Genomic DNA, 20,013 nt, shown 5'->3' on the forward strand with positions numbered 1-20,013 from the left:
TTTGTTCGGCGGACCAGAAATGAATACAAGTTCAATTCGATATATTCGGTTACTAATGAAGCTCTGCTTCAACGCTTTTTTCGCTTTTGTATAGCTTTTTGAATCCAAACGGAAACAAACTTGTCGTTGTGAAAGCTACAATTCTTGTGACTTTGTTAAGGCACGTGGTAATTCTTGGTTACAATTTTGTTGAGACCTTGAAAGTTCTTTTGACCTTGAACATATGGCAATTAGCCGAATTGGAATACAAAGCGAAAATTTCCGACTGGCGCGTCGGTAGGAGTGCTTCGCGCGCGTTGCGATAACCGACCCGCAATCTCCAGATTACATCCCACAGCGTATGATAGGCATGGCTGTGAACAGCGGTCCGCAATTGCACGTCAACTGGTATTCGGCTATCTAAATTGTAGGCCACGTAAGATTGTGGTAATGTATACCACGGAAAGGGGACCATTCTCTACTAGGTACCAAAGGGGGGGCAATTTTTGAAAAGATCCGATACATTTTTTAAACTTCAAAAGCAGTCGAGTTACTTTTTTTTCGTTTCACGTTTGATATGGATATGATCATTTATTGGATAATGAGTAAGTTGAAACATAAAAAAATACATCTTTGTCTCTATTAAGCAGATTGCACATCACAGATGATTAACTATCATTAATTTATAGATGTGCATTATTTTTGTATAAGTCAATGTTCCGACCTCTCTTGAGGGGGGAGGAACTATATACTCAAATGGGTTTTTTATTTCACTCAATTTTTAGGGATCGATATATTCATCACAGAGAGTTGTGAGTGGTATCCTTAAAAAAACCCTTACAGCGAAGAATATGGAATTTGAACGGTTTTCTTGATTTTCGTTTTCTGGAGCAAGTTATTGTGGTTTAAATTTTTGTGAATATTAGACCGATTTGCGTTGTTTCAACAATTTTTCTAAAATTTCGTCAATTTGCTCAAATATGTAAAAATTGTTAACAATAGTACTGTAGTATTTATTTTAGAAGACCAAAGAGTATTGTTGACTATTTTGATAATTTTTTTTGGCTAAAATTTTAACTAATTATTTCAAAATCCAGCCCTTTCCATCAAAAATGGCCGGAAATAAGCTCCTTTAGTCCATTTAGACAAAATTTTCAGGAAGTACACAAACAAAAACAACTAACACAATCTTTGTAAACCACAAAGGGAGATACTCCTACTTTCACTTCCATTGAAAGTTGTGCTCACTTTACTCGTTGATCGTTTAACTTACAAATTATCTAGATCTAAAACATTTGAAAAAATTGAGTGTTCTTATTGGACGACAAGCAATAGCAAGGCTGGTTTCGGTCCCATCTTGCACTGTTACCATCCAAAACTAACTTGGATTGTAATCAGATGGTCTTTTAAAAAATGAATTTTTTGCGTTAATTAAAGAAAGAACAGTTCAAATCAAAACTCACCGTTGACAGGTCCAATTGGCCTCCTAAGCAGTTCAAAACACTGAATCTAGTTTCTTTACTTGAAAGATTATGATCGCTCTGACTTTTCAGAATGTTTGATTTTTGAAAACAACAATTGCTTATTGAACTTTGCCACTATTTGTCTCTTAATTTGGTCAACTTGTAGCTTACTGTGAGCAAAAGAATGTTCGTCCCCATCTTCTTTCTACTGAATTCAAATGTAATTTTTTCTGCGGTTTTACGCGTTAAGTTATAATTTTCTGGCTTGAATACTACAAGATTTCACTTTTTTTTCGAATTTATAGGCTCTGGTCCATTATCACGGCTATTTCTCGGTTTTTCATAATGTCAAATTTTTGACAGTTCGGATTTTACATTACTGGCGTTCTTTAACTGTCGTTTTTATTTAGTCTTTTTTAGTCGAATGAAATTTTCTGAGTAATTACAGGTCCCATTGGTTTTTTACTGAGGCATTATTGAGCCTACATCCTGGTTTTAGTAGATAGCTGTTGGCTTTCATGATTTTGAAAACAATTGTTTCCAAAAATAAGAAATCACTTTTTCACTTTGCAATTTTGTTCTTTCTTGTCTAATTGTTGCCTAGTCTTGTTAATTACAGGTCATATATTTTAGTCGAGGAAAGCAGGTGCAAGTGTACAATATATTTGTTTAGAGAATTTGTTATGAATTTACTGGCTTCGACACAGGTTTTTCGAAAAAAAAAGTAAGCAAATTTTTTATTTTTGTCTAAATTTGGGGTTATCTTTTAGACGTATTCTAAATAATTACAGGTCCCAAAAGCTTTTTTGGTCGATTAAGCGAATCTAATTATTTTTTTCAATTTTTAGCTAATGGCTTTCATCATTTTGACAATAATTGTTTTCGAAAAATGCAAAAGTATTACTTAATTTTGAAAAAAATTTTTTTTCTCTGTTTTGTTTACTTTTTACCTATATACATAAAGGTCGCATACCAAGTTTTTGGCGTTTGAGGAAGACTCAATGAAACCCATTTTGAGGGGCAAATTACGGCTTTACGGCTTCAACAGCGTCTTCTCGCTTCTTGTGAGTTTTAATTGACATTTTGCTGTCTCTATTTGTCGTTCTTTTTGTAACTGCATAAAAACTTTATTGACAGGTCTGGATGCCCTCTTTTAGTGACTTATTTGATCATTATTATATTGGATGTTTTCAGTTGCTATCTAATGGTTTCCATTAACCTGAAATTAATTGTTTTTTAATATAAGGCAATTTTTTAACTTTGAAAGTTTTTACTCGGTTTTTGTCTAATTGTTACCGAGCTTTAATATGAAGTACAAGGAATTTTGTTTAGCTTCAAGTTTATTTGACGCTATTTTGACCTTGTTGATAAGTTTTTTAAAAAAAACAGATATAAATTTTTCGATGTAATTAATGTTTGTTGTTATTGTTGTTTGGTTTTGTTGTTTTTTTTACTTGCTTTCTCAATAGTAGCTAATTTCATCAATCTAATGCTGAGTTATTTGCGTTGGAGGCGATCTTTTTGTTCATATACATTTTTTTGAAAATTAATTGAGTTTTGGTTGTTTTCTATCTGTTCCTCATTTGGTCGACATTTATGCCGAAAATGGGGATTAGCTGAGTCTGAACTTTATGTGCGAACGCACATTACCGAACCTCCTTGTTACAAAAGAACTCACAATGACCATTAACACTTAATACTACGTTTGCTATTCAGTGTTATTGCTGCCTATTACGTCAATGGTCCAAAGACATTCTTTATTGCGTCAGCTGTTCAATAACATATATCGTTAATATATATGACACATGACGTAATCAAGGATCACCTCTGATCGTACGACGGCTACAAAACGCATGCAATATTATTTTACACTCTTTACACTCTTTTCCCCGTTATTTTCCGGCAAAATCCTCGGCCCGGGAAGCACAATTGTAAATTAGGATCATTCGATTACTGATTTCTACGCTCGTTATTAATGGTTTCACTCACCCTTCGGCTTTGTATCAATCCTAATAATACGTCAAAGAGCATTACTCTGGTCATTATCCCAGAAAATCATTACCCCAGAAAACCTGATTCAACTATCAAGTTGTGGGTTAAATCATCTGCAGATATTCCTTTCAAAGAGAAGCATAACTATGTAAGTGATTGTTTTATCGTGTTGCTGTGCCAAAATGAATTAATAAAATAGCCTTTTCCGAAAATCAGTGTTGGGTTCAAGCGCCCAAGGCTCCTAGATTTAGTTGCTTTAGGCTCAGGGAATGACACATAAACGTGTGGTTGGTATTATTAACTAAATTTGTCAATATATATATATATATATATAAAAAAAAACAATAAAAAAAATCTGCATTAGGAGTCATAGTTAGAATTCAACCACCAGTGAAAGAGGTACTTGAAAACGGACCAGACGGTCTAATAGTGTCATCTCTGGTGCAACATTTTGCTTTAAGAAAACTGCGTATATAATCCGCTTGTATTTGTAACACCAAAAAACAATTTATTATTTTGGAATGCGATTTTTGGTGACTTAGCCTAAGGCATCTAAATCTATGGAGCTTAGGGCGCTTGAACCCAGCACTGATTTTTGGGGAAAAGCTATTTTTTTATTCATTTTGGAACAGCAACACAATAGAACAATCACTTACATCGTTATGCTTCTCTTTGAAAGGAATATCTGCAGATAATTTAGCCCACAACTTGATAGTTGAATCAGCTTTTCTGAGGTAATGTTTTGCTAAATCAATATTGGATTCTCAGAAAACTTTTCAAGAAATATATAAGGGTTCTTTTATAGAATTGTTTTTCTGTATTTTGCTCAATTATACTACACTACGAAATTGATAATTTAGTGCCAAAACAAAACTGATGGCACACTTAAAACATGCTTAGTGATTTCTTGAAAAAATTAATATAAATTTATGGCTGATCATCAGCTTAATAATTGATTTCTATCAGCTGCCACATCGGGGGTCTATTTGCGATAGAGACGTTTCAACAACTTACGCGTAGGTTCAATTATTTGTTCTGCCACTTTTCATTCAAGTGGCGATTGTAAATTTAAAAAGCTGTCTTTGATTAAGACAGAATTTCATCAAAATTTCACACTTTTGTGGTGTTTATTAGATGGTAAAAGCTTATTTCATTGATAAATTCTGCCACTAGTGTCTTTGCAACGAATATTGAGTTTTAAAGAAACAATATAAATTACATCTACCTAATTACTGAAAAATACGCAGGTATACATTCCAGCAGAAGTTTCACTTAAAAACAAAATTTCCTACCTATGTTATGATTTCTATGCTAGCTGACTATGTACAAATTATGATCAAATTTTCCTCTTGAATTTCAACAGGAAAAGATAGTTGAATGCTATGATGAGAAATCTGGCTCGAATGAAAAACACTAATGAAAATACAGTGATTCATTACTGAAACATTATTACTATTTATAATAAAACAGTTTCATTGAAAACAGCTTAAAAAAATACAAAAAACTGTTACGATGAAGGAAACTAAATTAAATTGTTTCAAAGAGAAGTAAACTTAGCAATTGGTAAGCATTTGAAAAACAAACATAAATATCAAACACTTTGGTATTATTCTTATTCTTCGCATTGATCTTATAATAGAAACAAGGCGGCTCGTTAATGTGCGTTCGCACATGATGTTCCGACCCGAGCTCAACTACATTTTTGACTAAATTGTCAACCAAATCAAGAGATAACAAAAATAGATGTTTGAGTTTAAAACAATCGTTACACAACCTATCTACTAATTGAATTACTAATGCCATGCTTCATCACAGCACCAACGTGATCTGACATTGAAGAGACTAAGAGAAAAAAATTAGCACCAACAAAAAACTGAATATCTAAATTTGAAAGCACCTAGTAACAACGTCAAAATGCAGTCAGATAAAACTTTAACTACACAAGTTTACCTTTTCCTAACTATACAGCAGATGAAAAGTTCTCATAACGAGACTAGGTAACAAGCCGACAAAAAGAACGAACAGTGAGGCGAAACTTAAAAATTAATCAACATTTTTTACACCAAGAAATTTCAAAAATCTTAAAAAACATTGGTTTTTAAATGAAAAAATACTTGATAAATTACTATAAAGTCATTACAAAACCAAAAGCACCTGTCTTTGGTCAGACTATGCCATAGAAACAAACTAAAGAGAAACTCAAAAAATTACGAACGGTTTGCGTAAACACAAATTTTTGCTACCATTAAAATCAATAGCTATCATCTGAATATTATGTATTTTTAATTCAATTGTTATTTCTACTATTTCAGTTGAAGGATTTATACTGAAAGATTAAATAAGTTTACTTGGGCCACATTTAAAAACCATTGGGATCTGTTATTAACCGATTGTTCTGAAAAAAAGAAAAGAAACACAAAAATTGGCTGAAACAACAGTGGCTTATAATATCAATATATATGTCATTTCTTGAAATACACGAAATTCAATGGGACCTCTCATTGATGAATAGAAGTTACAATTTGACGAAAAGAACAACAAAAATTATAACGTTTGAAAAACATTTCAAAATGTTTATCCCAAATTTTAAGACTATTCGCTATAAACTGAATGCTTCGGGTAACATCAGTCATTCAGTCCACAATTACAAGCCTATGAGAACTGTGAGCAATTTACGGCTACCTAAAGAACGAAAACAGCGAATTTAGGAAAAAATTGAGCGATAAAAGTGTCGAAGGCATTAAAAACTGAACTTTTCACTAAACACTCTTCTACTTTAAATTAATTTTTCAGGAGAAATGGGACAACCTTTTTTTATCAATATATTTTCAAAAAATCAACAAATATGAACAAATACATTAGAAGCACGACATTTTCGGGAACACTCGTATTATCAACGCCATTAAATTCATTAGCATTCAACAGAAGCCAGTAAATACAATAAATGAATCCTCGACGGGACAATAAATTTGTTTGCCAATCGTATTTCATCAATAAGACCTTACAACAAGTTAATGACTATGAAAACAACAACAGAGAGATGCAAAAACCACAAATTCAGTAGAAAAGTGCCAGAAGAAAATGTCGAAGCAATTCAAATCATAAGCTCTTCTCTGAAAACTTTATCTATGATCCACTGAACTTCTTCCCTAAACCAATAGGGACTATCAGCAGTAAGATGATGTGATAAGATTTCAAAAGGATCCAAAATTAAAACAAAGTACCCGAAAAAAAATGAAATCTCGTGGCATTGAAGTTTTAAAACTAATAGGTAGAAGATTAAACCGCTAACCAGATTAATTTTGGCTGCAGTAGAACGGAAAGGGACTCTGTTAGAACCAACATTGACCAAGAATTCACGAAAAAAAATTTAGGATTGGTTAACGTGCAAAAAAAAATTCGAAAAATCATTTTTAAACCCTTAACAGCCAGTAAACCCAATCTTTCAACGGAGCTCATTAACTATGCTCAGATATAACCCTTAGGGAGAAAAACGATGTTTTTCATGCATAAATAGTTAAAAAGACATCACAATAAGTCTTATGACTGAAAACAATAAAAAACAGGCAAAAACTAAAATTCAGTAGAAAAGTGCGAAACAAAGTGTCGAAGACAATTAAACCATTAGCTATTCTCCGAAAACTTTCTCTGTGATCCACTGAACGTCTTCTCTAAGCCAATTGGATTACAATAATCTTTGGATAATATGTATAATGTTTGGATAATGTGATAAAGAGTTCAAAAGTAACCAATAATATAAAAATTTCCAAAAAATTTAAAAAAAAAATTGAAATCTTGTGTCATTGAAGTCGTATAACCAATAGTTAGAAGATAAAACAGCTAAACAGAATATTCTTAGTTGCAGTAGAAAGCAAGTGGGTCCAGTCAATACTGACACCGACTAACAGTTCACGAAAAATTTAGGATTTGTTATTGTTCAAACAAAATTTTCGAAAAATTATTTTTATTTTAACAGATATTAAATTCAATAGCTTTCAACGGAAGTCAATAAAAACGCTCAAAGATGCCCCGATGGGAGTACATCTATGTTTGTCATGCATAGGTATTCATTATGAGATCACAATAAGTCTTATGACTATTAAAACAACAAAAAAAAACAGGAGAAAACCAAAAATTAAGTAGAAAAGTGCAAGAAGAACATGTCGAAGCCATTTAAACCATAAATTTTTTATAAAATTTTTATTGGTGATTCATGGAACATTGTTCTTAAGCTAATGGGAGCTGTCAATATTTGGATAAGGTGATAAGATTTCAAAAGTAACCAATAATACGAAAATATCCAAAAAAAATTTTAAAAAAATTGAAATCTTGTGTCATTGAAGTCATATAACCAATAGTTAGAAGATAAAACAGCTTAACAGAATATTATTAGTTGCAGTAGAAAGCAAGTGGGTCCTGTCAATACTGACACTGACTAACAATTCACGAAAAATTTAGGATTTGTTATTGTTCAAATAAAATTTTCGAAAAATTATTTTTATTTTAACAGACATTAAATTCAATAGCTTTCAACGGAAGTCAATAAAAACGCTCAAAGATGCCCCGATGGGAGTACATCTATGTTTGTCATGCATAGGTATTCATTATGAGATCACAATAAGTCTTATGACTATTAAAACAACAAAAAAAAAACAGGAGAAAACCAAAAATTAAGTAGAAAAGTGCAAGAAGAACATGTCGAAGCCATTTAAACCATAAATTTTTTATAAAATTTTTATTGGTGATTCATGGAACATTGTTCTTAAGCTAATGGGAGCTGTCAATATTTGGATAAGGTGATAAGATTTCAAAAGTAACCAATAATACGAAAATATCCAAAAAAAATTTTAAAAAAATTGAAATCTTGTGTCATTGAAGTCATATAACCAATAGTTAGAAGATAAAACAGCTTAACAGAATATTTTTAGTTGCAGTAGAAAGCAAGTGGGTCCTGTCAATACTGACACTGACTAACAATTCACGAAAAATTTAGGATTTATTGTTCAAAATTTTTGAAAAATTGTTTTTATTTTAACAGGCATTAAATTCAATAGCTTTCAACGGAAGTCAATAAATACGCTCAGGTATAACCCTTAGGGAGGAAAACGATGTTTTGCATGCATAGATAGTTAAAAAGACATCACAATAAGTCTTATGACTGAAAACGATAATAAAAACAGGCAAAAAACCAAAATTCAGTAAAAAAGTGCGAGAAGAAAGTGTCGAAGACAATTAAACCATTAGTTTTTCTCTGAAAACTTTCTCTGTGATCCACTGAACGTCCTCATTAAGTCCTTTGGATTACAGTTATTTTTTGATAATGTGTATAATGTTTTGATAAGGTGATAAAGAGTTCCAAAGTAACCAATAATACAAAAATATCCAAAAAAAAATTTAAAAAAAAGTAATCTTGTGTCATTGAAGTCATATAACCAATAGTTAGAAGATAAAACGGCTAACCAGATTAAATTTGGTTGCAGTAGGAAGGCAGAGGGTGCTGTCACCTCTGGACTGACTAACAATTCACAATAAAAAGTTTATGATTCTTTAATGTTAAAAAAAATTCGAAATTTTTTTTAAAGTCTTAACAGCCATTAGCTGCCCCCTCAATGAACTAGATATGTTCACTTAATGCTCATTATGGAACATATTGCACTGTTAGTCAATGAATCCCTGCCATAGGACTCCAAAAAATTAGTAAAACTTCAAAAAGAAATTCAAAATTTCATTCAAAATTACGAAAACTCAGAATCGAAGCCAAAAAAACGTGAGCAATTCCTTGAAAACGACATTTTTTTGTTCATTGGGCTTCGTTCGACTGTAAAGGAGGTTTGTCATTAATAGAACGTCGATATAAAAAGTGACTTGTCTCTAGGTGACTTAAAAAAGCAAAAAAGAGAAAAGTTTTATTAAAAAAGGGCTCTCAAATAGAGTTCGAATTTTTTTGATAGTGATCTTCCCTAAGAGACCAGAACTAGTCTTTTTTATCGACTTTAGTCTATTAGGAACTCAAAATTGGACCATTTTTCGGCGTGAAATTTAATTTTGAAATACTATTTTCATAAAAAAAAGTTTTATTTTGGAGAAAAATTGCACTAAAAGTGAACAAATATCACGTGTTCAGACAAAACTTCAATCCTCGGTAACTCCTCGAAAAAAACGAAATTCAAAAAAATCTTTTTAGTTTTGAATTCTACGCTGGACCAGCTTTTTAATGATACCACTCACATTTCTCTACGACGAATATATCGATCGGCCAAAATTCACGGAACAAAAAAAACCTATTTGAGTATATAGTTCCTCCTTCCACAAGTGGGGTCGGAACAATTAAAAAAAACAGTTCACTTATTTATTTTTTTTCTTTTTATCATTTGAAAAGAGAATGTACATTTAGAATGTACATTTTAGAATGTACATATTTTTACATCCAGCCCTTAATACGGCGCGAGCTTCAAACGCAGTAAAATTTCCTCGTGTATTGTCGAAATCACGCAAGTTTTTGTGTGATAAAAGAATTTTTGTGTTTTTTGCATCTGATAAATTTACGGTTGACACAAAATTTCATGCGAAAAAGAATTAATTTATCAGTGGGAAAAATTGAGTTTTAGCGTCCGTGGCAAAATAAAGCCGTTAGTATAGGAGAGCAGCTATAGTCGCAAGGAACTTATTTGTTGAAACTTATTCTTTGAATTTGGTCGTAATTAATTATTGAATTTTTTGAAGTGTAAACTTGATTGGAAACAGGTGAAATACGGCGCTCATAAGGTGATATCTTCCAAGAATCTTTCCATCAGCAACAGTCTTGTAAGGTGGTACTTTTTACAGAATCTGAAAAAATAGCTGACGCTATTAGAATGTGGTGATAACATCACTAAAAATCTTGCTTTTTTTCAGTTACAGCACAGGTCGGGGCTCCTCCAAATCATCAACGATTATTAGGCTTCTGGAAAAAAAATCGTCAAGCAAACTGCTGAAAAAAGTCGAAGTAGCCAAAAAGTTGTAGGAAAATGTGTAAAAACAAATAGCAAGGAGGCTCGAAATATGGATTATGCGAAAATGCTGTATACGTACTCCTATAATTGTGTATGTTGGCAGTACTTTGGACGTGTTGAAGATGTCGGAAAAATCATTGTAAAGTTTTTAAGAACAACTGTGCACGGTAATTTGATACTGGAAGTTTTGTCAGCGCTTATTTAGCTTATTTACCAACAAAAATTGTCTTGATTTTCCACGTTTACAAATAAGTACAGTTCTTACGCATTTCACTTTTTCTAATTTGTAAGAAATTTTCATTATAGTCGGTGTAGATTCAGAGATCGAATAGAGAAGTAAAAAGTAGTTTGGAGACTTTCTAGAGAAGCCACTTGTTTGATTCTAGCTTTGGTTTAGTTAGGAATAAGGTATGTGGTAACTTTGCAATCTTTAAGCTTAGTAACTTGTTAGAGTTATAGTTGGCATTAATACAGAACTTAGCATATCTACTTTAGGATATATAGGTGGTTTTTCAGAGATCAATCACTATTAGGTTACGTTAGGATCTCCTAAGACTTTAACATAAGAAAGAGAGAGAAAGAGAGAGAGAGATAGAGAGAGAGAGAGAGAGAGAGAGAGAGAGAGAGACTGCAGTGCAGACACCTTCAAGACAAGTGTTTTTAAGAGTATCAATTGCCGCAATCCTTTGGAAACTGAATAGGTGAAGCAACTTTTAGGCTAGGGTTTCCTGCTTGTGGAAGACTTGGTGAGTATGACTAACTCATGTATTATGGACGAGTGAACCAAGTAGACAACTAACACGGTCTGCAGTCACCCTAAGTACCTGATGGGCAATTAATTTTGCGTTCTTTTTTCAAGTAGTTGATACTCGTCTGGTTGGGTTGTGGAGTGAACTACGGCGAACTTCTCATCTGCAGACTTAGTAGTTAAAGATTGGTCATAGATTGATCTCTTAGTATAACTTAGCTGCTTTGGGAACTTGATATATTTCTCAATCATCAATTTCATAATGTTTTTTTCCATACGCGAGTTTATAGTGGAGGCTGGACAAAACTGAATGAATCATTGATGTTGCTCATCTATACCAAAAAAAGCCTCCAATCTGAATCTTAGGAGCAATAGAAGGGCCTGGTATAGCCCTCTCTGTCATTTAGGACAGTAGGCTTGTGAAATTACCACTCTTTTATTACTGTGTTTTTACAAATACTTAAGAAACTACAAACTGTTGGGATTTGAATAGGGATGTTCCCCACCCCAGATTCAGAAATTCTACACATCTGCCAATACGTTCTATCAATTCGTAAATCCGGATCGTTTCCATTTGTGCCCCCCCACCCCTCCAAGTATGTTATGCGCCCTCTTTTGCAGAGCACGTGCCCTTGCATTGTAAATCATTATATAACAATATATTGCACGTGCGTCTGGGGGCGCAAATAATTCTCGCGGGGGTGAGGTTGAATGAAAACCACACTGTCATTTCAGCTCTGCGCGCGCAGTTTCCAGGAAAGTCTTGAAAGATTTCTCTTGAAAGATCTCCATATCGGAAATTAAAAAAGACCAGAAAGTAGCTGCAAAATAACAGCCGAGACTTGAAAATGCACCAATTCATATTTCTGTTTTCATTACATTGAACAGTTTTTGACATGTTTTTAACTGTTACCTGTTGGTTTTAACTTTTTGAACATTGGTTTCAACGTTCGAACTGGCTTTCGTCCTGCCCGGGGCCAGCTAAAGTCTTGGCAAAAATTTGGGAAAAATTTGAGTGGAGCTAAATTCCAGAATGTTTTAAGTCCAGCTAAAATCTTTTCATAGCTCAAATGAGTCGAGTATGGTCTTTTCATAAGTTTGCACCTAGACTTTGGCGTGCATCATCCAAATTTTTAAATTTTCATTTGAAATTTTCATTTTTTCATAAATTTTCTATGAACATTATGAAAAACACCAAACATCATATCAAGCCTATTATCAGAAGAAAAGACGTATCTGTGTTTTAACTGAACATAATGATTGATAAGATACCCTTAGGTTTCAATGAAGCAGTACTTAATCGTCAATATGCTATTGGGATATAAAGATTCAGTACTGAAAGTCTGACAGTCGGGTCCGGAACCCCACATGCAGTGATAGGCGATCACACTTAATGTCTAATAATCTACAAATGAATATTATTTTTATTTAGAACCATGACCAGCACTACGGAGTACATAAACAAAATGGTCGGAGGACAACGCAGGTATAAAAAATCTCAGATATGATTCTACGTTTTGACCCCCCCCCCCCCCTCCCTGTAATAAACTTAATAATTCGTAGCACGCCATACATGGATTCTAAAGAAACTCTAAAGAAATTAAATATGCAGCGATTATTAAAATAATATGATTTTTGGTAATTATCATTTCACAAAGAATGTCATATTTCAGTAAATTTTCGTGCGATCAAAATGACCAATTTCCGATATTCACCGTTAAAAAAATTTACTTATTACAAGAAGCCTCGGTAATGATGTTGTTTTTGATAGCTGTTTCGAATTATTCAATAATCGTTTAAGTTTTGTTATTCTAAAACCAGATGGATTTTAAGAGACTGGCAGAAATCCGAATTAGATGGTTTCAATTTTGTTTATATCTCGAAGGAAAGCTTTAGGGACCTGTCTTTAATTGTAATAAGCAATAGGACAGCAAAAAGAGCAACTATTAAGTTCACAAATCGTAAGTTTCACTAATTTTAAAGAAACTGAATGTAAACATAGTCATGAAAATCAAATGCTATCAACTGTAAACATTAATAAATGTTTTTTGGAAAAACTTCAGACCTTATTCAAGCAAAATTATGTGAACTGACAGAAAAAAGCAAGAAATAAGGGCTAGACTCAAAAATTCACTCTAGAATACATGTTGATTACAAAAATACTTTAGACTACAAATATTCCTTTATTAGACGTCATGCTGATAAAGTCAAGAGAAGCAAAAGCTATCATCTGCAAAAATTAAACAGGTTTGTTTTTGTCTCATCGAAAATACATCGCAACCTGTCATTATCCAGACGAAGCCCAAAAAAAATACTACGAATAAAGGAACAAAAACTGAAAAAATTCTCAATTTTTATAGACTAAATAGAGATAAAATTAGAAAAATAAAAGTTAACAGCTGGAAAAATAAATGAAGTTTGTTTCTGCCTACTCTCAAGTCGATGTTTTGTGTTGCTGATGAAACTAAATTTGAAGACCGCCAAAATACTATGTAGCACGGTCGAGAGGCCAAAAATCCCTAAAAATTCTGCAGAATTTGTGAAAACAGATAGAACATGAAAAACAACGGAACACAACAAAAATAGTGTAAAATTTAAAAAAAAATAAGTGCCGAATCATTGACAAATAATAGCATCTGCGCACTAATAGAGTTAGAGAAGTTGTTTCTGCATCGAAAGCCCATTAGAAAAATTCAGAAAGAAACATTCAAAGAATATTGCCGCACGTAACATAAAATTCTCTTAAAAAAGTAAAAATTGCTTGAGCACGAATACAAATTTTCATTTTACAGGCAAAAATATCTAAATCTACCATGAACAGCCAAGTGAGCAGAAAAATATCCAACTCAGAGAATTTTATACTATTAAAATATAGGCATTTTTATTACTATCTGTTTAAATTAGCCACCAGTCGGGGAAATTTTTTTCAGAACACCTTCCTAGAGTGCAGAAGTAAAAACAGCTCTCATGCATTATTAGAAAATTGTGCCAGTAACTTTCAACTCTGTCTTTCCGGAGGATAGATTCAACGATTAAGCAAATTCATTGTATCTCTCGGGTAAAAACTGAAATATAGTGAACTTTTTTAGAATATTTGAGCTAAATTGATCAGAAATAATGTTAAAAAAAGTTTACTTGAAAATGGATAACAACGGAAGATAGCCCAATTTTCACTGCACCTTAAAACTCGATAGGTCCTCCAAAATTCAATGAAATCTTTTTAATTACTTATTTTTTGCTCAATGAGTTTTTAAAGATACAACTCAAGTCGTTCGGCGACAAATGTATCGATCGGCCAAAATGGACCGAACAAATAAATGCCAAGTTGAGCATATAGTTTCTCCAACCCCTTAAATGAAGTCTGTACAATAAGAAATTACAAAAATAATTAAAATAATTACAAAAAAATATATTTTTCATCTGTTCTATGAGGAAAAAGTTTTTCTGATTTTTAATTTAATTCTGCCTTTGGGGGCATTGTAACAAAATAAACAAGTTGATCACCATAAAAGAAATTTATAGTAATTTTATAGTAATCGATTATTTTCTGAATATTAGTCAAAATGCAAATCACAGCTGGCAAATAACACTTTGCGCAAATATAAATAAAAAATGCCACTATTGCGTTTTCATAACACTTAAGCAGAGTAAGCCCATTTCATTGATGAAGTTAAATATAAAAGCACTCGAATTCACAACTTGAAGTTGAATTTTATTGCATTTAAAAATGAACAAATTTTTGTTTCAGACCAATCGATGAAGAGAGTGCAATAGACTACTTAAGACAACAAGCCACATGGAACGGGTAAGAAATCCGGTTAAGAAAAAAAACAGGAAAAGAAAACATAGCCTGTAGAATACCAGAAAACAACTCGAAGAGTCGTGCAGTAAAACTCTTATCTAACGCCACCTATTTCAGAACTATGAAAGACAGAAATAAAGAAGCGATATCAGTGGGAAAAATTCAATTTTTAGTGAGAAGTGAAGGTAGGTAAGGGGGTAGTTGGGGGTTGGGGTTTGTGTGTAGGGGGGGGGGGGGGGTAGATGGGGGAGGGGGTAGGTTAGATAGGTTGCATCAAACATTATAAACTAAGCAGTTTCTTACAAACTAAGCTATACATTACAAACTAAGCTATTTTTATTGTCCATTGTTTGAAAAAGGAAGTTTAACGTTCTAAAACAGAGTGTCATTTTTCGAAAACGAAAGACAAATTTCAAGTCGTGACTTCAGCTAAAAATAACTGTAGAGTCACAATACTCCTCTTCGATCTGTAATAACAGATTATGTAATTCCTCTATTATTAAAATGAGTCCACAAAATGAACCAATGTAAAAGTCAGATATTCGAAAGGTGAACGCAAAAAAGTCGAAACAAAATAAACCTGCATAAATGTTATGTAATAGTTAGAAAAACTTTTAGAAATAATACATCATTAACTAATAGAATCAAGACAACGCATAGTAATTGCAATTTACAATTTAATTCAATGGAACAAAGAAACAAATTAAGTCAATTCAAGATTTCTACCAATTTTTAACAACCGTGCGTGGCGTTGTCGATCATCACTGTGCGTGGCGTTGTCGTTCATCCGCTGTGGGACGTAATCTGGAAACAATGAACTACTGGCTCACCAGAGAAAATTAATAATACTGCAATCTTATAAAACTTAAAGTTTTTAGTTTTCTTACATTTATAAAGAATTGCTTTCTATTGCAGGCAAATGAATGAAGAAAGAGTGAGAAACTATTTAAGAACACAAGCTACATGGAACATGGAACGGCTATGATAACTGATAAGCCAAACCTTAAAAAATAAAACTGAAATGAGGAAATAAAAGATGGCGAACAATGTTACGACCCGCCATTTTCCAAGCGATCTATCAAGACTTGAAGACATAAAATCAATAGTTTCCATTTACCACCCAGGATGATGTCTTCGTTTAAAAAGACTTGAGAAAAACCCTTCCAGACCACTTTTGCCTATGAAAGCACCCCAGGCAGACCGAAAATGCCTATGAGCCTAACTTAATGCTCCTCATTCAAATTTCTCAACTCCTTAAGAAAAAACGCGTCCAGAGCAAATTGCAATATGATCTAGAATGTGGCTCGTTCGAGTTGAAACGACTCAGACAGGCCAAAATTTTATGATCCAGACTTTGCTTCGCTCTTGTTTAAAGAAAACGCTAATCTAAGATAAGCCGATGACGAAGATATAAAAAAAATATTTGCAACTGATTAGGTTGTCTTAAGATCTAACTATGGGATGCGTTTTTGATTTACGAGCTTGAAAAATCGATTTTTTCGCATGCTTTTCAATTATTAATAAATTTTATTCCATGCTTTACAGGTGATGTATCAGATTGAAGCTATGTAAAGTATTAGAAAAACACTGTTTTTGAATTTTTTAACCTGGATAATTTCTCAAGAAATCAAAAGCAAACCGTTTTCCTAATAATCAATTTAGTTTTTCCAAGTTTTTCTAATAATGGCATTTTTGTATCTCATCGCAAATAGAACAATAAAAAAATTACCAAAAGTCGCTATAACTTTCAATTTTTCTGAAAATTTGCAGTCAAACATTTTGTCCTTTTTCTTTTATTCCTATCTTTTCACATCACATAATTGAGCTTTTGAAAAAAACATGAAATATCTATTTGTTTGTGTTTATCTCAGAAAACAGTTTTGTTAGATCTAAGTGTCAGAAAGTGTCGTTTGAACAGCACATATAGGCAAGTTGGTCAACAAAACTTTCCCTCAAAAGTTGAATCATTATGAAATATCCTCTTGGACTGCACTGTCTGACGTTCTCGCCGCCTGTTAAAATAAAAATAGAAAATAGGTTTTTTATTCAAATCTGCTGAATATGAGTTTATCTGCTACAATATTGGCATTTGAAAAGTGATTAGTTTCAAATATTGCTTTGTTGGCTAAATTTGTTGTAAATTAGCTGAAATGCTATATCATTGCGTTCTGAAGCTGGTTACTCACAGAGTTGCCCATTTTTCGTTTTCTTCTCATGAGACTATTTTGAGAGCAATTGACTAACCGAGAAAATAAAAAGTGCAGGCGGTCCTAAAAAATACAATTTTAAGAGAAAGTTCTAATTAGTGACAATTTAGATCATACGCAGTTTGGTCTGATAGGAGTGAATGCAACAGCAGTTTGGTCTGATCAAAAAGCGCGCTCGAGTGTGGTCAAAAAAAGTTCAGCAAAATTTGTTGAGTAATAATTTTGAGTGCTTCTTAATCTTACCTGTAGCTCATTTGGGCCCACTATAAGAAGCATTTTGAGCAAAATATGAAAGCAAAATATTTCTGGACGGTACATGAGTCTGATTACAGGTCATTTGTTTTTAGGACTGTCTGATCCGAGCACATAAAGTTTAGAATTGTTTGCGTAGATAGCAGTTCGGTTTGGGATATCAAATTCGGATTGGCATTTTCCTGTCTCTGAGCGCGTTTGTTTGTGCATGTGTGTGTGTGTGTGTGAGTGTGCAGTTTTGTGCGTGAGCAGTTTTGTTTTTGTTTGAGTGCCTATGTGTGTCTGTTGTTTTAGAATCATTGATGGAAAATCTGTCTTTTTTCAAGTTTGAATATGACGAAATTTTGAACACTGATGGTAGTTCTGTTGATTTATGCACATTCACGGAGTTTTTGTTGACCTTCAGAAAACAAATACATAAATTGTTTTCCCATGGTTTCTGGGGCTTCGAAATCAAATATACCAATGATTTCCTAGGTCTGATACCATACTTATCGATGACACGAAAAAACGTTAATTGCTTTCATGATTTTATTGTTCATGATTTTCATGATTTTAGTTCATAGATTTATAGTTCATGATTTTAAATTTTCTTGAGCAGTAAACTTACTGCTCAAGAAAATTTACAATGTTTTGTACTGGAAATTATCCTTTAGCAGTTTTTTGTTACTGTGTCCTGCATCTACGAAATACTTGAGCTGACACTCAACTGTTACAACCCCCAACTTCTGTTAATTGAACTGGTGATTACAAAGAATGAAACTCAAATTACGAATAACATGAAGTAGTTTCTCCTTGAACATGTCTTAAACATATATCTTTCTCTTCGATTTGTTTCCATATTGGATTGATCTGCTGTACATATAGAGATCACGTTTTGTTTGATCTGTGGTCCAATTCGATATTGAAAAAAACTAAGATTACCAAATATTCATAAAGTCAAAATATAATGCAACAGTAAGAATATAGCGGATATACTGTTACAAAAACAAACTTCAAAGAGAAATTGTCCGATCGGATTTTAAACCGCTGAAATGAACTGGGCAGTGTTAAGTTTTCCTCGTCACTACCGATTGAGAGAGCATCCTTTACAGGAAACAACAATTTAAAAATGTTGGGTTTGCTTGTTTTTTTTTGTTGCTCAAGAAATATTCGGTATGGTCCGTGTGTTCGGTCGCACGTGCTAAACTTTTGCACTGTAGAGTGATATATAACAACGGATCTTTTCCGTTTGTGCCCCCCAGTACGGGGTGCAAACGGTACGTTTGTGCCCCACCGGGAGTGCAAATAATATTCGCCCACTAAGCTGGGGGGGGGGGGGGGGCACAAACGGAAAAGATCCATAACAACACATAGTTTGTCACTGAGGGCATAAAAACCACTTGGGGCAGTAAAACAGAGTGATCCCAATCTTGTTTCCAGGAATTCAGCGGGTCTCAACAGACATCTAATGGCCACTTCGTTTGTTAATCAGATGCAGCGTCATCAGTCTGTGGAATATGCGGTCCCGAGACTTCCAGAGGATCTGACGGATTATCAACTTCCGAATATAATTGAGAATGAATATGTGACTAATCGGAGTATTTCGTCTATAACTATTTTAGATGATTAAACAAGATTTTAAATTTGATTTTCCGGGCTGACCAATCTTACCAACCATAAAAGGACTTGGATCTTTTCCGTTTGTGCCCCCCAGAACGCTATGCGCCCCAGTTACAGAGCACGTGCCATTGCATAGTAAATCATAATGCAAAAATATGGCGCGTGCGTCTGGGAGTGCAAATAATATGCGCCCACTAAGCTGCGGGGGGGGGGGGTGCACAAACAGAAAAGATCCGATTTTTATGCGTAATGTACAGAATTTAAAAATTTCATGCATAGAACGTTGTTTTGGAAACTACAGGTGGTCCTTTACTGTTTGTTAGCCAAACTCGAAAATTTTTGTGATCGTTGCATGTTTAGTAAGTTCCATAAAATCCGTATATGGCGTTTTATGATTGGTAAGTGTCTTTTATTTGGTCAACTGGGGCTAGCAGATGCTAACTATTAGAGATTTAGATCTTAAAAAAATACTAATCATTTAATAAACTTGCGTGGCAGCTGATTTTGTTGAAGTAATTTGCATTTAAGTCTCATAGAAACACTTTTTTTAAATTGTGAGATCACTTCGTTTACAATATCGGCTTTTTTTCGGAAGTAGATTCCAGATGAATTTTGTTGTTCTCTGTGTATGCCTCACGTAAATTACCATTAGTAGGGTCCCAATTTCTGCCAGGTAGATCTCAACACAGAACGGGTATGGGCCAGACGTTCTTGGGTCACGCACGGGGGGGGGGGGGGGTCAGACAACCCAGGTCGAGGTGTTCGTTAATGATCAGAACCATCCAGACTACAATCAGCCATGATCAGATGTACAATTGATGTACAAAAAAGATGTACGGATATACAAAAAAGATGTACAATTGACAACTAAATTGGCGATTAAAGAGAATGTTACAAACCATAACTACTAAGTTAAAAGAGTAATCCTATAACGCAATAGAAGGCCGATGAGACTTGTCAATTAAAAATATGACAG

General features: G+C 33.5%; 1 protein-coding gene across 1 annotated transcript in view; it reads left to right on the top strand.

Annotated features, from left to right (window-relative positions):
• Positions 1-19,236, top strand: part of LOC142355367 (uncharacterized) — a 91,155-nt gene extending 71,919 nt beyond the window's left edge. The window contains exons 20-22 of the mRNA XM_075407568.1: positions 12,607-12,660; positions 14,923-14,979; positions 18,858-19,236. Coding sequence (XP_075263683.1) covers positions 12,607-12,660; positions 14,923-14,979; positions 18,858-19,047 — 301 coding nt within the window. The 3' untranslated portion in view covers positions 19,048-19,236. The remainder of the gene's footprint in view (positions 1-12,606; positions 12,661-14,922; positions 14,980-18,857) is intronic.
• Positions 19,237-20,013: the final 777 nt, after the last annotated feature.

Source organism: Convolutriloba macropyga, chromosome 2 (assembly GCF_964194025.1).
Source record: "Convolutriloba macropyga chromosome 2, txConMacr16.3, whole genome shotgun sequence".
Lineage (NCBI taxonomy): Eukaryota > Metazoa > Xenacoelomorpha > Acoela > Convolutidae > Convolutriloba > Convolutriloba macropyga.